We start from the raw sequence: 13,936 nt of genomic DNA on the forward strand, positions 1-13,936 counted from the left end.
CATGTTGTAGAAGTCCTCGGTGGATTTCCTAGAATCATCCCGTCGCATCATAGGTCTCATAGTAACACTAGGTCACCCTCTTCGAATGACTCTCTATGGGCATTGGTCCACTGCCACTCTTTTATCTCAGCGAGAGCGTTTATCATTACGATTATTTCTATACCCTCCTATCTTTTTTTTTTCACCCCGGTACATAAGTACCGTGAATGCGATAAAACACAATGTAATTTGTTACCAGGGCAGCTGTAGTACGAAGTGAAATTCGCAGCTATCCCCTTCCGTAACGACCTCAGGAAAGCGCTTCACCCCTAGTGTCCTTCGCCCTAGTTCTCCCAATCTCATGCTCCCTGCCAATGGCGTTCGCGAAATGGCCCAAATACCTGATGGATATCGTCTTTCTGTGTGTACGACGCTCCCCTTGTCACACACGGTGTTGTACAGGTGATGATCGCTAGTAGGGCTCTCGCACACTACGGCCTTTGCCTTCTCCCCAAGTATCTTAGAGGATATTCTCATAGATCATTCATTCATATTGTCAAAAGAGATTCTAGCATAGTTTCCCAATCTCTCTATATCCGAATGTCCCGAGATAGAAGCAAGCTCATATGCAAAGCTCTTCTAGAATCCACCAGCACCTCTCACCCGCTGTACAGCGCCAACGAATCCCTTGGCCCAACTGAACCGACCCGGTACGGGCCCAATCGAGCCCGCCGGAATCTCGTTAGTCTCAGGATCATGCCAGCAGCCATCCTTCTTACTCGCAGCGCCATATTTAAGAGTATTTTGGTTGCGATTGATCAACTCTATCCAAGACCGACAAACGAGCTTAGAATCAATAAGAACATTCACTTCCTGGCTGTGGAAGAATGACTGGGTGTCGAGGTTTCCATTGCCTAGAGAGATTGTTAGGTGCTTGGATAAAACATACTTCTCTCCTAGTGCTTTGGGGACCTACCTTGAATCGCAATCTGCTCATCAACAATCATCAACTTAATATGACAGCTCCGCTTCTTGAAGCTATTATGAATCAGGCGAGTCTGGTCCTTGCCGACATAATAGCATATCTGCAGACAAGACTTCTCCTCGTCGGTATTGAGGGAGTTGTACATCCTATTCGCAATCATTTCGTTGGTTCCATTTTGGAACGGGAGGAGCTCTCCTGCGTCGTTATAGCCAAGGCATAGATAGCAGGATACCATGACGCCGCGGCGAACAGCGTCAATGAGGGGTTCTATTAGAGGCTCAGCGTTCATGTTTGGTGTCTGTATAAGGATGGAATGCTGGGCGTTATTGATTGCGGACATCCACGCCGAGTTTTGCGGGGTGTAGACGCTGCTATGATTTGGGGCTTGAAGAAATGAGAGTTAGAGTCATGTTCGGCCGCCTGAAGGGGATTCTCTTCGTGGTTTGGACTTACACCCATATGGTTCCCTGTTTACCATTGCCATTGCGAAGGGATCGTGGCGAGGTAAGACCATGTAAGGGTTGAACATATTATCCTGGTCACTTTCTGGTGCATCACCGGTTGTGTCAGGTTGGATGGTTGTATCTGTGTTGTTATTAGTAATTGTCGTAAATAGTGCACAAATTTCACATACTGAGATGACGGCTGACCGCTTGTGTGCGCGTTTCGTCACCTTGTGGGTGAATACAACCGTTGACTCTCCGGGCCTCTTGCTCAAAGTTTCCATCATAATGTGGAGAGTTGGTAGTATGCTCAGGAAGGGCTATATCTCCATTCTCTGTAGAAATACCATTTCTTTCTTCATGGCATGGTATCGGAGCATCTCTCGCTGGAGAGTTCAGAAGTGGGAACGGGGGGTCGAGAAGCTTTCCCCACGACAGCAAAGCAGTATCGTAAAAAGAATCAACAATCGGGCCCTCGATATGAGCTAACATCTCAAGATTTTCATTGTCTTGGATATTGCTGCTCTGTATGATAGCAATGCGTCGATCAATAACAGTGAACTTTGCATGGAAAGTTCCAAAGACAGGCCGGTGGAAGTTGATGACTTGGAGATCGACGTTGGGGATTTCGCTCGTGGCAGGTAGCTTTACTTTTCCGCCCACATATTGTTCCTCGCGGACACTCAGTCTATTCTCCCATGCCTAGTGGTTCATTAGAATTATGCCTGCAGATCACATTCGATAAACATCAGAAGTAAGAGCACTCACCTGGCGAGGATCTCCACGATCATAGATCATCTTCATAACTACTTTTTGACCCCTTTCACCTGCTCGTTTGGAAAGTTCCCGAATGGCATTCGTCACTAATGTCGATGCGTCCGAGTAGATCCAGAAATTGGTACCCAGAAAGACTTCATGTTCGGCGCGGACGATACAATTTGCTAAATGGCGACATAGATCGGGTAATGGGGCGACAATTGTCAGTGGTAGAACTCCTGTGCTCCCCATCAATTGGGGCGATACAACGCCAGACATTGGGTTTTTTTCTAAACAACATAAGGCGTCATAATAAACCTAGTGGTCAGGAGTTAGCTTCTTCTCTCCCAATGTTGAGCATGTTAATTCACCTTTAAAAATAGATCACTCGTTTCCACAGACCCAAAGTTCCCGCAGGCGCGAGCTTTCTGCAGTTCATTCAACGTTTCCCATTCCGACGCTTTGTCGCCATCTGATTCTTCCGCGCCATATGTATGTGATGCATGATGACTCTCAAACAGCTTATGAAAAACCTCTTGCGGACATTGCGACGGGTCACGAGCTAAGTCTGAGGTCACTGTTTGCCGTTGGCACATATTGTATACCTTGCGTGATACCATTTTGTAACTCGGTTGAAACTCGAGGGTTGTCGATCAAAATAATTCCGACAAAAAAGGAGTAGCAAGTAGCTCTAGCTCAAAAAAGTCAATATTGTTCCAGAAAAGTTCCACGGGTGGAATAACCGAGATACGTCGGCTTTCTAGAGTGGCCGTCTCAGAGACTGGGAGATGGAGGGAATCAAAATGGAAATAGAATTGTGGTGCCTAAATATTTTGCCTTGGCTCTTAAACTGCCGTTTTTTGATATTCAGCCCTATGACGTCGGATGCCTACCCGGCTTATTGTTCCTGTCAGAGTGGGTAGGATTGGACTTATTTCTGGCAGTCTGCCAACACTCAGATACCATAGAGTTGCATTAAGGACATTAATATGTAATGATATTAGATTAAATGAAATATACACAAAAGAAACTATACATAAAGCCAAAAGTCTACCTGCTTGTGTTGCCATCCGCATATACCTGCCAATTCTTTTCCATACATTGAAAATATCACATCAAGGTGACTGTCTCCTCGGTGTATGAAATTTCTGAGCTCCTCAATTGCATTCCTTTGGTCCCAAATCCTGTCAATGTAAAACTTCTCTGTTGAGATTTCTCTGATCTGAACTCCGGTTGCAAGTCTCCAGTAGCTTCAGGAGCTTCAGGCTCAGTGACTTCGGGCACTTCAATCCCAAGGTCAATATCTTGAATTCCCCAAACAGACCGACGGGGTGTCTGGATCCTGGTCTTTAAATATAGATCTAGTTCGTCGACATAATCATAAGCGGCCTTGCCGGTGATGGCGAGCCTCTCATAAGAGTCAAGTCCCCCTAAGCGCCACTCGGGCAAGGGTTTGCGCGTATTGCCCAGATCATAGACATAACATGGCTGACCCTTCTCGTCAACCGCCTTCCGACGGTCAAACTTGACATTGTGTCCAATCGGGGTGTAGTCCTTGATCTGCTTCTCCCTGAATCCCACCACTGGATGGATAAACTCAAAAGTCTCTCCCAGTAGCTTTCCATCTTTGTCGAAAGGATCGTAGCCTCCAGGTGTACGTCTCTTCGAGCCGTTGGCATAGTAAAGTGCCGTAAAGCTGTCTTCCAACGGGCCTGTTCCCCAGCCATAGCTGCGTCGCTTTTCCACAGACTCGACGGATGACGTGGGAGGCTTGAAACCCGAGGCTATTGCTGAAGCTTTTTGTTGAGCCCAACCTCCCAAGCTCCCATTATTGACTGTGTTTTCGACAAGCGTAGACATGTGGTATTCTCTCTCTTCTCTTTCATCGGAGAGAGCCTGGTCGTTGAGCGACAGGTAGGGTCTGATCTGGTCCAGCATCCAGTAGAAGGTGATATTAGACATTTCTTCCATGTCACCCTCATCTTGGAGCGTTTCACTTGATCCTCCGCCGATGTTAATGTGATAACCGGGGAACCACACTTGTTTCAATGTTCGGGGGTGGTGCTGGTGCTTGTGGTCGTCTTCCAACTTTATGAGCTTTCGAGTCTCCTGGTTCAAGGCTCTGGCAGTTTCGTTTAACTTTCGAGCTGCATTGTTGACATCCGCGCCCTTAGCCTTGCCGCTACCCTTCAGGCGGATCGCGTCCTGCAGGATTTCGTCCCATTCTTTAGCTTTCTGACGAACCATATTCCTCTGGATTTGTATCTGCTCTGAAGTAACGTTTCCTAATTTGTGGAGATACCACAGGGTAGGCGAAAAGGCGTTGCGGTGTTCATCGAGAGCCAGAGCCTGGAATGCATGTTTGACATCTGCGGACCGTTTGTCAGTATTGTGCTCAGCGTAAAACCACACTGAGGCAAAAAGGCAAAAGGAGATTTAAGCTACTTACTAGGTGAAAGTCCAACATTTTCCCACCCATCCTTATGCGGCGACCACCACATGACCCACGAGGGCAGCTTAATTCCCAGCACCTCAGGCATTCCAATAGCGCCGACCGTATCAAAGACACCAACGACTTCAACATCCCTTGACCCCTCTTGAGCCCAGTCACCCTCGGGACGCTTTTCAAATACAAAAGTCTCGCCTCGAGCGCCCTGATTCTCATCAGCCTTCCCATCCATCCACTGAAACCAGAGGTCACTGCAGTAGAATCGCTCTCCGGGCTTATTTTTCTTATAAACCTTCCAGAGGTCAGGAAACCGGTTCAAATTCTGTTTACTGCAAATACCAATATCCGAGATCAAACCAGCAATGGCCCGGGCCGTGAACGCGCCCCTCGAGAAACCAAAGCACATAATCTGATCGCCGGGTCTGTAGTTCAGGACACAGAAGTTATATGCTTCGATAACATTCCCTTCCAGGCCAAGGCCAACGGCGCCTTCGAGTGTTTTCCCCAAAGGACCTGAGGTTGTGCCGATTCCGGAATCGTACCAGACTATTTGTTGCCATTGGTTCCCGTCTTCGTCGGTTCCGACACCATTCAGAGTGCGGCAGAGACGTGTCACGTTAGATGGGACGTTTTTCTGCCCTGAGACGGCGGATTGCCATGTTCCGTCGCAGCAGATGATGATGCGTTTGCGGATAGGCCGAGCCGTTGAGTCCTTTCTTTGTCGAGCTATGTATGTTGGCTCATGAATATCGGAGCATAGAGACATTATGTAAGTACGATGTAGTTTAACTAATGTGCTGAGAGAGGGGATTTGAATAACGTCTAGTAGGTGGGTACGACTCTATCTATATATTTTTTATTTACACCCTAGCCTATATTTTTATTAGTGTCACACAAATGGGGTCCATCGCGAGGTCGCGTTGAATCATCTATTTTGTCCACCTGCATGAAGCCTCCCGCGCTTATACAGCCTCAAAGACCACCTTGGGAAGCCTAACCCGATTTCAAGTCACCCAGCTGCCACATTGTTCGTGTTCTCTTCAGCTGCGGCAGGGATGAAGGCACTTCATGGGATCAGCTTACCATAGCCAAGCCAATAATCACTCAGCCATCAATGCGGATGGCCCCAGCTGCGTCAGCCCCACATGCTCAGCCTTATCTTCAGGGTGCAAAGATCAGCGACAAGGCGGGCTGGCCGTAGACTTTCCCAGCGTCAGAGATAAAAATACATGAGATGGAATTTCCAAGGTTGCTTGTGCCAAAAGCCGGGGTAAAATATGCGGATGACCCTGATCAGGGGGGGGGAGGGGGACTGTATCAATACGCTGAAACTCCCGAGATCTAAATAAATCAATAAATCCTCGTACGTATTAAATTTTTCTATCTATTCCCCTCTATCACTGTTTGTACAAAGGTCTTCTGTATCTTGACATGATTTGGCGAGAGTGGCTCGGGGTACAAGGCTTCCTGACTGCTGTTGCTAATGCTCAATTTATTTCTCCGCTGCGACGAGACTGCGACAATTGTACTCTTGTTGTTGTCGGGGGTGACATCAGGGCGCCAGTATCTCGTGTTTTGCGATTCTCTGGCGGCTTCACTTTGCAAGCTGGACAGTCGGTATTGCTTTGAATATTTTCCCTGACGGGGTGTCTTATGACTATGAGTCGAATTTGCATCCAGGATCCAGCGGAATAAAGGCCGAAGAGTGATGAGACTGCCTGCTGTAATTCCAAGGCCGGTCTCAATAAGAGACCAGATGGCGATTTGGTAGGTAGAATCTGGAGGATATTAGATTTTGTCCTGAGGCAATGGGATGGTTGACATACAAAGGAAATTATCATCGGTATAGAATCGTAGAAATGGAAGCCGGCATATCACTGCCACAGCCGCACTGTTTATGGTTAGCAATGGATTCATCTCCAGAACGGGCCAGATATATCACGTACATGGCCCCTAACCCCAGGATTCCTCCTACTGCAAACTTCATCCGGCTATTCATTTGCAGTTTCCAGACGAGGAAAGCGGGTAACAGGCCAAGTGCTATGTCACAGCATATAGCCACACAGCTGTAGAAATAGGTAATATCCAAAATTGTGGACATGGACAGACATGTTCCCTTGCTAGTTCCATCCACTCGTTCCCAGAAGTGGGAGATCGGATTACAGGCCAAGAGTAGCACAAGCCAGAACATAAGTCCGACAGTAATGACGACAGAAATAATGCTCCAAAGTATCAGTCGGTAAGACTTTTTGACAGCCAACCGGAGAAGTGCAACGGAAATTGATATTTTCGCAACTGCTGAGGCCCATACGTAGAGCATTTGAGCAAGCCACCACCACTACAGAACATAGTTAGCAAGGGAATCTTCCAATATAAATGTCACATACCACAAGTGCTTTCTTATAAACCTCCATACTGGGAAAATCCGTACGCGTATGCCCTACCCCATTCATTGCCCCATTTATGCCGCAAATACTCAATAGTGTAAAAAGAATCTATAGCAAATTAGGACTCTATCACACCATGGCACATCATACAGGGTCACGATACCAACGCAGCAACCATTAAAGCATCATCCCAGCCAAACGCTCGGAGGATATTCACTCGCACAAAACTTCGTAATGCAACCGTCACAATGGAAATAAACATCATCACAATTGAGACGATGAAGATAGCGAGACTTCGGCCCACGAGGGGCATTGCGGCTCCCATTTTGATGCTCTAGTTTTTCACTCAAAGGCCTAGTCACTCATTTATTGCCCTCCTAATTTGAATTTTCTCAGTCGTACTTCGACGCGAGTCGGGGGAAAAAAAATTCGCTGATGAAGGACCAAAATAGAAAGGACCCAAAAAAATTACAAAAGGGAAATTTTTCCGAAGCAGAAGCTGTCTACAATCAATAAGGGGTTCATATATTTTCTAGATTAACCAAAATCCCCGGATACGCCTTAGCGAAGGATCCATCGAAACCAATGTTAGTGGCTTGGTAAAATCGTTCACAGTCATCGCCTAGTCCAGCGCCTCAATCGCGATTATAGTGACATAGGGGCGTATAGCCCCCACGTCCTAGCCCTATTCGAAACCAAAACCGTGCGCCATGCACAAAACAATGCCCGGGTTTCGTAGATTATAATTACAGGAGATGCCGAGAAGCCATCGACCAATGATAATTGATGTGGCTTTCCACGACCTATCCAGCTAGCGAAATGGTGGACTGTTTGCCGAGATCTCCTATGGGCAACCTAAAGCGGGTTCAGATGTGCTCGGCAGATCTGGCCAGGGGGCGTTCTTGTTTCAGAGGGACAATGGTTATTCTTATGGTGTTCCGGCAGTTTTATTGTGTACAATATGATCACCATAGTATAATTGATCCTCAGAGCAATACAATATAATATATTATTACCATGAAACCCCTGAGTCAAAATTCCATATTATTGATGCGATGTACTAGGTATCCACTGCTGTGTTGGGAAAAGTACACATCGTAGTGACTGGCTTGTGTAAATTTTATTGTGGATTTCTAGTGGGGATAATAAGTTGATTGTCCAATATATATGTAACGTACGGACCCCCTTGGGTACAGAGATAAAGTCGCATCGCAGATCAGATAACAAGGCTTACTGTACAGGGTAGTTCTACAAAATTCAAAGTGGGCTTTGAAATGATCCTCCAAAAGCGGGTTCTTTTGAGATCTTAGATCTCATTTTGTTAGACCACACTCGCCTTCTCTACTAGTGTGCTACGGCTTCTGCCAGCATGTCATTTTATATGCTTGGAGGTAGGTTGTGTCCACGTGGAAGCCTTTGCTTATGTACAACATAGGAGCTAGACCGAATGTGAGATCTAGTCCGGAGACTGATTCCCGGCGTTAGCCTGATCGCAGTGATCGCAGTTCAACGAACGGCCAAAGTTATTGGCCCAAGGAGAGGAGAACTTCCTAAAAAGATCGGAGATGTTCCTTTCGAAGAATGTATAACCGAGAAATAGATATGTATTGAATTCTTCAGAGGCAGTCGGTTGTTCCTTCGGTTCTCCGCCCTCGGAGTTGTGGCCGAGATCCCAACTGGAGGCTTCATAGATCTTGATCTTTATTAGCAACGAGCTTCCCCGCTCTTCTCTGTTTTGTGCTTCAGATATCGATACTCAGAGACTCTAAACATATTCCTGTGGCTATCCAACTTTTTATAGTATCACAGAGCTCAGCTATGTATGGAGTTCCACCACACAAACATTGCGGAATGTTCTTTTTGCTCACATAAAACAAGGGTTTATACTGCATCTTTTGCTTTCTTCGAAGCTCTCTGGGAGGTATGTATAACATGTAGTAGCACTTTTACTCGGCAAACATTCAATTCTAACCTTGGCAACCCCAGGGCGGCGTCAGCCATGTCTTTGTCAACTTGGGATCAGACCACCCATCTATCCTCGAGGCAATGGTGAAAGGCCAGAAAGAAAAGAAAGACCAGTTCCCTACGATCATCACCTGTCCCAATGAGGTACGTTAACGGTTGCACCATGCGACTCACCAAGCGTAGCGACAGCACTACGGCTAGAATCGGTAGTATAAATGAGAGCTCTGCTTACAAAATGTGTTATTTAGATGGTGGCACTGTCCATGGCGGACGGCTATGCCCGATTAACCGGAAAGCCACAAGCGGTAATCGTCCATGTCGATGTCGGCACGCAGGGACTCGGAGCAGCAGTTCACAACGCCTCATGTGGACGCGCCCCGGTATTGATTTTTGCCGGTCTATCACCTTACACGATCGAGGGTGAGATGCGAGGTTCACGCACGGAGTATATCCACTGGATCCAAGACGTGCCGGATCAGAAGCAAATCGTCTCCCAGTATTGTCGGTACACGGGTGAGATCAAGTCCGGCAAGAATGTTAAACAGATTGTCAACCGCGCTTTACAATTCGCAACTAGTGATCCACAGGGGCCTGTGTACCTCGCTGGTGCGCGAGAGGTCATGGAAGAGGATATCGAACCATACCAGCTGAACCAGGCTGTCTGGGGTCCTGTGGCACCGGCTGCGCTGCCAACCTCCGGTGTTGAATTGATCGCATCTGAGCTTGCGGCTGCGAAGAGCCCTCTTATCATTACCGGATATTCTGGGAGAAAATCTCAAGCTGTGACTGAGCTGGTCGCATTGGCAGATAGCTTCAAGGGAATCCGTGTGCTGGACACTGGTGGTAGCGACATGTGCTTTCCCGCTAACCATCCGGGATGGCTGGGACTGAGATATCCAGGCCATGATGCGGTGGGAGCATCCGATCTAATCCTTGTGGTAGACTGTGATGTCCCTTGGGTGCCTACCCAGTTCAAGCCATCTGGGTCGGCCAAGATTATCCATATCGATGTGGACCCTTTGAAGCAGCAGATCCCAGTTTTCTATATTCACTCAATGGCTACATTCCGCGCCGACGCTTCGACGGCGCTCAAGCAAATCAACGCTTACGTTGCCTCTCAGGAGTCTCTGCAGCAATTTATTGGCTCCAAGGAGAATATCACTATGGGCCAACGCCGAGACGAGGAGTATTCGAAGCGTCGACAAGAAATTTCCGATCTAGCTGTGGTCCCGGGGGGCGGTAGCGGAGCCTCCTTGAATATCAACTACCTCATGGCGCAGGTCCGCCAGGGCGTTCCAATTGATACCATCTGGGCTATCGAGGCTGTGACCATGACCCACTTTGTTGCGGATCAAGTCTCAGCTACCCAGCCCCAGTCTTGGATTAACTGTGGAGGTGGTGGCCTCGGCTGGTCTGGCGGTGGTGCACTTGGCATCAAGCTTGCCAGTGATATGCAGCATGGAGGACGTGGAAAGGGAAAGTTTATCTGTCAGGTTGTCGGTGATGGAACATTCCTCTTCTCGGTACCTGGATCTGTGTACTGGATTTCCCGTCGTTATGGAATCCCCGTTCTGACAATCGTGCTGAATAACAAGGGCTGGAATGCCCCTCGACGCAGCATGCTGCTCGTTCACCCTGAAGGTGACGGCTCTCGTGCTACCAACGAAGACCTCAATATCTCCTTTGCACCTACGCCGGATTATGCCGGTATTGCCAAGGCCGCGGCAGGTGGCGAGTTGTGGGCTGGCCGTGCCTCGACTGTCGCTGAGCTTGCCAAGAAGCTTCCTGAAGCCATCCAGAGTGTTCTGAGTGGAAAGGCAGCGGTACTGGAAGCGCAGCTCGATGGGACCACAGGCAAATATGTGGAGAGTTCGTGAAAGCATGAAATTGGGAGCTTAGGAGGTACTTGTAGAGAACATGGAAATTTAGGAGAAGACCGAAAAGTACTCGGTCCTTTGTTTTGAAGAGACCCAAGCTAGTAGTTGGTGATTCTGTGTAGTATGTTGTACCTTGCGCCCTTACAAAAGATACAGCTACTGTAATGGGTAACTATATATATCTGAGTGTTAGTAAAGAAGTATAGCCAGACAGGTATACAGGAGTCCGAATGGAAGTGCATTATATACTTTGCTCATCATACATGCGAATTGTTTGCACATTTCATATCCTACATAAGCTACAAGACCAACACGGGCTTTTTTTTTAGAAACAGAGAAATTTATAAAGAAATTAGAAAACAGACTACCGAAAAAGACGTGATAAGACTACCTGCATGCATGTTGATGGATGTGGTGAAAATAAAAGTATAACAGCAATGTATATTTTGTATGCACAACACCTACAAAAGATACCTGAACCTATCCCAGCTTCAAAAAAAAAATTAGTACCCCACGCCCTTTGACATGCCAGTGCATACAGAGAGGCATGCGCCTATAGCCATTGATCCCCAAAATTGGAGAAAAAGTAAAAATTACACTCGACATTATAGTACGTTGCTCTTATCTTATAAAATGAGTCATGTGGTTCGGAGAAAGTTATCGGGATGGAGAGAGGTCAACTTCCGCTCCGCTTTCGCCGACTTGACCTTTGTAGCAACTTTGGTTTCTCCATCTTTCTTATATAGCCTGCTTTGCTACTCACAGCGCTCACATAGACCAATACTCCAAATACGCTATATACCCCCCTCCGCATAACCCCCGCATACCCCTCCGATTCCGCCTTTCGCATTTACACCGCCAACCCAATATGAGTCCACCGACACCCGTAGATGTCAACTTGGTGGGCGTCACCGATACCTCGGCTGTCCCTATCCCGGATCCATTGACTGTCAATGGCGTGCCAGCATGGAGAGAGAAGATGGCTAAGATCCCCACCGGCGTGGCCGCGGCATCCAGCAGTGATATGTTCAAGAGCCCGGTATGGTAATTCTGGATTGGACTTAGGCGTCGCGAGGATATGGGCGAAAGAAGTCAATTGCAGGATGTGGAATGCTGATATGTGCTTGTGACTATTAGATCTGCTATACTAAGCCCAAGGCTAAGCGGTTTGAGCGTATGTTTACCTTAACCCTTTCTGAATCTATACCAAGTTCTTTTCACAATTGTTCTACTTATACTAACTCGCATGCGACCCTAGACCATTTTTCACTCGAAGCCAAATCTCGCAAGGTTCGCACTCAATTGCGCGATACGAAGTTCATCTTTGCTAATCCGGTCACCTTAGGCGTCCACATTGAAGACTGCCGCTCGTTACCTGAAAACCCCAGGTAATATTTCGGAATACTTTCTTTTTTCTAGGAATCATGGTCTAATTTGATTCTCAAGGTCTTATTTCTCTCGGTGGTGGACTTCCCTCGCCTGAATATTTCCCCTTCGAGCACTTGGATATCAAGGTCCCCACTGCCCCCGGATTCTCTCCGGAGGCTACTCGGGAGTCAGGCACAGTTCTTCGTGCCGGAAAGCATGATATCCAAGAAGGAACTAGCACTTATGGTGAGCTCCGCTTCTCTTCATGCATTAGAAATGACCATGACTGATCCAATTCCTTAGACTTGGAGATTGCCCTTAACTACGGACAAGCTATCGGAGCTGCGCCATTGCTCCGTTTTGTCACGGAGCACACCGAAGTAAGTATAAATCACCAGGTATCTCGTTTCTCAACAGAGACTAAATAAAGCAGATCATCCACAGCCCTCCCTACTCCGACTGGCAATGCTCCCTGACCGCCGGTAGCACGTGTGCCTGGGACACTGCTCTCCGCGTGTTCTGTGAGCGCGGAGACTACATCCTCATGGAGGAATATACCTTCGCCAGTGCCGCCGAGACCGCCTTCCCCCTGGGCATCAAGGCTGTGGGTATCCCAATGGACGAGCAAGGCCTTATCCCAGAGAAAATGGACGAAATCCTTAGCAACTGGGATGTCGCCGTCCGGGGTGCACGCAAGCCTTACGTGCTGTACACCATTCCAACAGGCCAGAACCCGACCGGTGCCACTCAGTCCGCGGAGCGTCGCCACGCCACGTACAAGGTCGCACAGAAGCACGATCTCATCATCGTCGAGGACGAACCCTACTACTTCCTGCAGATGCAGCCTTATACCAGCGGGGACGCCTCTCCAGTGCCTCCCCCGCCACCCACGAGGAGTTCATCAAGTCACTTGTCCCCTCGTTCCTAAGCATGGACACTGATGGTCGTGTCGTTCGCCTCGAGTCCTTCTCCAAGGTTATCTCGCCCGGTTCCCGGGTTGGCTGGATCGTCGCCTCCGAAGAGATCATCGAGCGCTTCATCCGTACATTCGAGGTTTCCTCGCAGAACCCTAGCGGTATTGCTCAGATCACGCTCTTCAAACTTCTCGATGAGCACTGGGGCCACTCCGGCTACTTGGATTGGCTGATCAACCTGCGCATGTCGTACACTGCTCGTCGTGACTCGCTCGTCCACGCGTGCGAGAAGCACCTGCCCCGTGAAATCATTCACTGGGAAGCCCCCGCGGCTGGCATGTTCGTAAGTTTTCTCTCTGGCCCCGTTCACCTATCATCCTGAAGAAAATACTAATTTGTTAACCAGCACTGGATGGAAATCGACTGGCACAAGCACCCCGGTGTTGCTGTGGGCAAGACTCGCGCCGCTATTGAAGAAGAGATCTTCCTGTCTGCTGTGAACGGAGGCGTCCTTCTCTCCCGCGGCAGCTGGTTCAAACCTGACCATGACACTGTCGAGGAGAAGATGTTCTTCCGTGCGACCTTCGCAGCTGCTTCGTCAGAGAAGATTGACGAGGCCATCTCGCGCTTCGCCGAGGCTCTGCGCGCGCAATTTGGCCTGTAACCTGGTTCCTGGCCTACGATTTTGACGAATCTCTTTTATTACAAAGAGGATACATTAACACAGGTAGTTTTGCGGTTTTAGATGGTAGATATCGCGGCTTTGTAGAATGGTTGTTTTTTTTCGTCGTGTTCCAGAAAACATATCTCATT

At 48.1% G+C, this 13,936-nt stretch overlaps 5 protein-coding genes across 5 annotated transcripts; 2 read left to right on the top strand and 3 right to left on the bottom strand.

The window, feature by feature from the left end:
- Window positions 1-618: 618 nt before the first annotated feature.
- N7447_001528 (IQ calmodulin-binding motif protein) lies at window positions 619-2,783 on the bottom strand (the record flags this gene model as incomplete). The annotated part of the gene is made up of 6 exons (XM_057225804.1): window positions 619-893; window positions 956-1,348; window positions 1,418-1,549; window positions 1,599-2,109; window positions 2,176-2,481; window positions 2,535-2,783. 6 exons carry the CDS (start codon window positions 2,781-2,783, stop codon window positions 619-621), a joined length of 1,866 nt encoding a protein of 621 aa, XP_057089820.1.
- A 490-nt stretch (window positions 2,784-3,273) lies between these two features.
- Window positions 3,274-5,378, bottom strand: N7447_001529 (T6SS phospholipase effector Tle1-like catalytic domain-containing protein; the record flags this gene model as incomplete). The annotated part of the gene is made up of 2 exons (XM_057225805.1): window positions 3,274-4,532; window positions 4,613-5,378. 2 exons carry the CDS (start codon window positions 5,376-5,378, stop codon window positions 3,274-3,276), a joined length of 2,025 nt encoding a protein of 674 aa, XP_057089821.1.
- Window positions 5,379-5,992: 614 nt separating this feature from the next.
- N7447_001530 (uncharacterized protein) lies at window positions 5,993-7,324 on the bottom strand (the record flags this gene model as incomplete). Its single annotated transcript, XM_057225806.1, has 5 exons — window positions 5,993-6,390; window positions 6,439-6,503; window positions 6,559-6,950; window positions 7,000-7,107; window positions 7,163-7,324. The coding sequence occupies 5 exons, from the start codon at window positions 7,322-7,324 to the stop codon at window positions 5,993-5,995; spliced, it is 1,125 nt and encodes a 374-aa protein (XP_057089822.1).
- A 1,554-nt stretch (window positions 7,325-8,878) lies between these two features.
- Window positions 8,879-10,841, top strand: N7447_001531 (uncharacterized protein; the record flags this gene model as incomplete). The annotated part of the gene is made up of 3 exons (XM_057225807.1): window positions 8,879-8,920; window positions 8,986-9,108; window positions 9,213-10,841. Coding segments are annotated over 3 exons (1,794 nt in total), but the record flags the coding sequence as incomplete, so codon positions are not given.
- Window positions 10,842-11,709: 868 nt separating this feature from the next.
- On the top strand, window positions 11,710-13,787 carry N7447_001532 (aminotransferase-like domain-containing protein; the record flags this gene model as incomplete). Its single annotated transcript, XM_057225808.1, has 9 exons — window positions 11,710-11,880; window positions 11,979-12,015; window positions 12,100-12,131; window positions 12,187-12,229; window positions 12,288-12,455; window positions 12,513-12,589; window positions 12,643-13,080; window positions 13,104-13,466; window positions 13,530-13,787. The coding sequence occupies 9 exons, from the start codon at window positions 11,710-11,712 to the stop codon at window positions 13,785-13,787; spliced, it is 1,587 nt and encodes a 528-aa protein (XP_057089824.1).
- Window positions 13,788-13,936: the final 149 nt, after the last annotated feature.

Source organism: Penicillium robsamsonii (genome assembly GCF_028829455.1).
Source record: "Penicillium robsamsonii strain IBT 29466 chromosome Unknown utg000001l_segment0_segment0, whole genome shotgun sequence".
NCBI lineage: Eukaryota > Fungi > Ascomycota > Eurotiomycetes > Eurotiales > Aspergillaceae > Penicillium > Penicillium robsamsonii.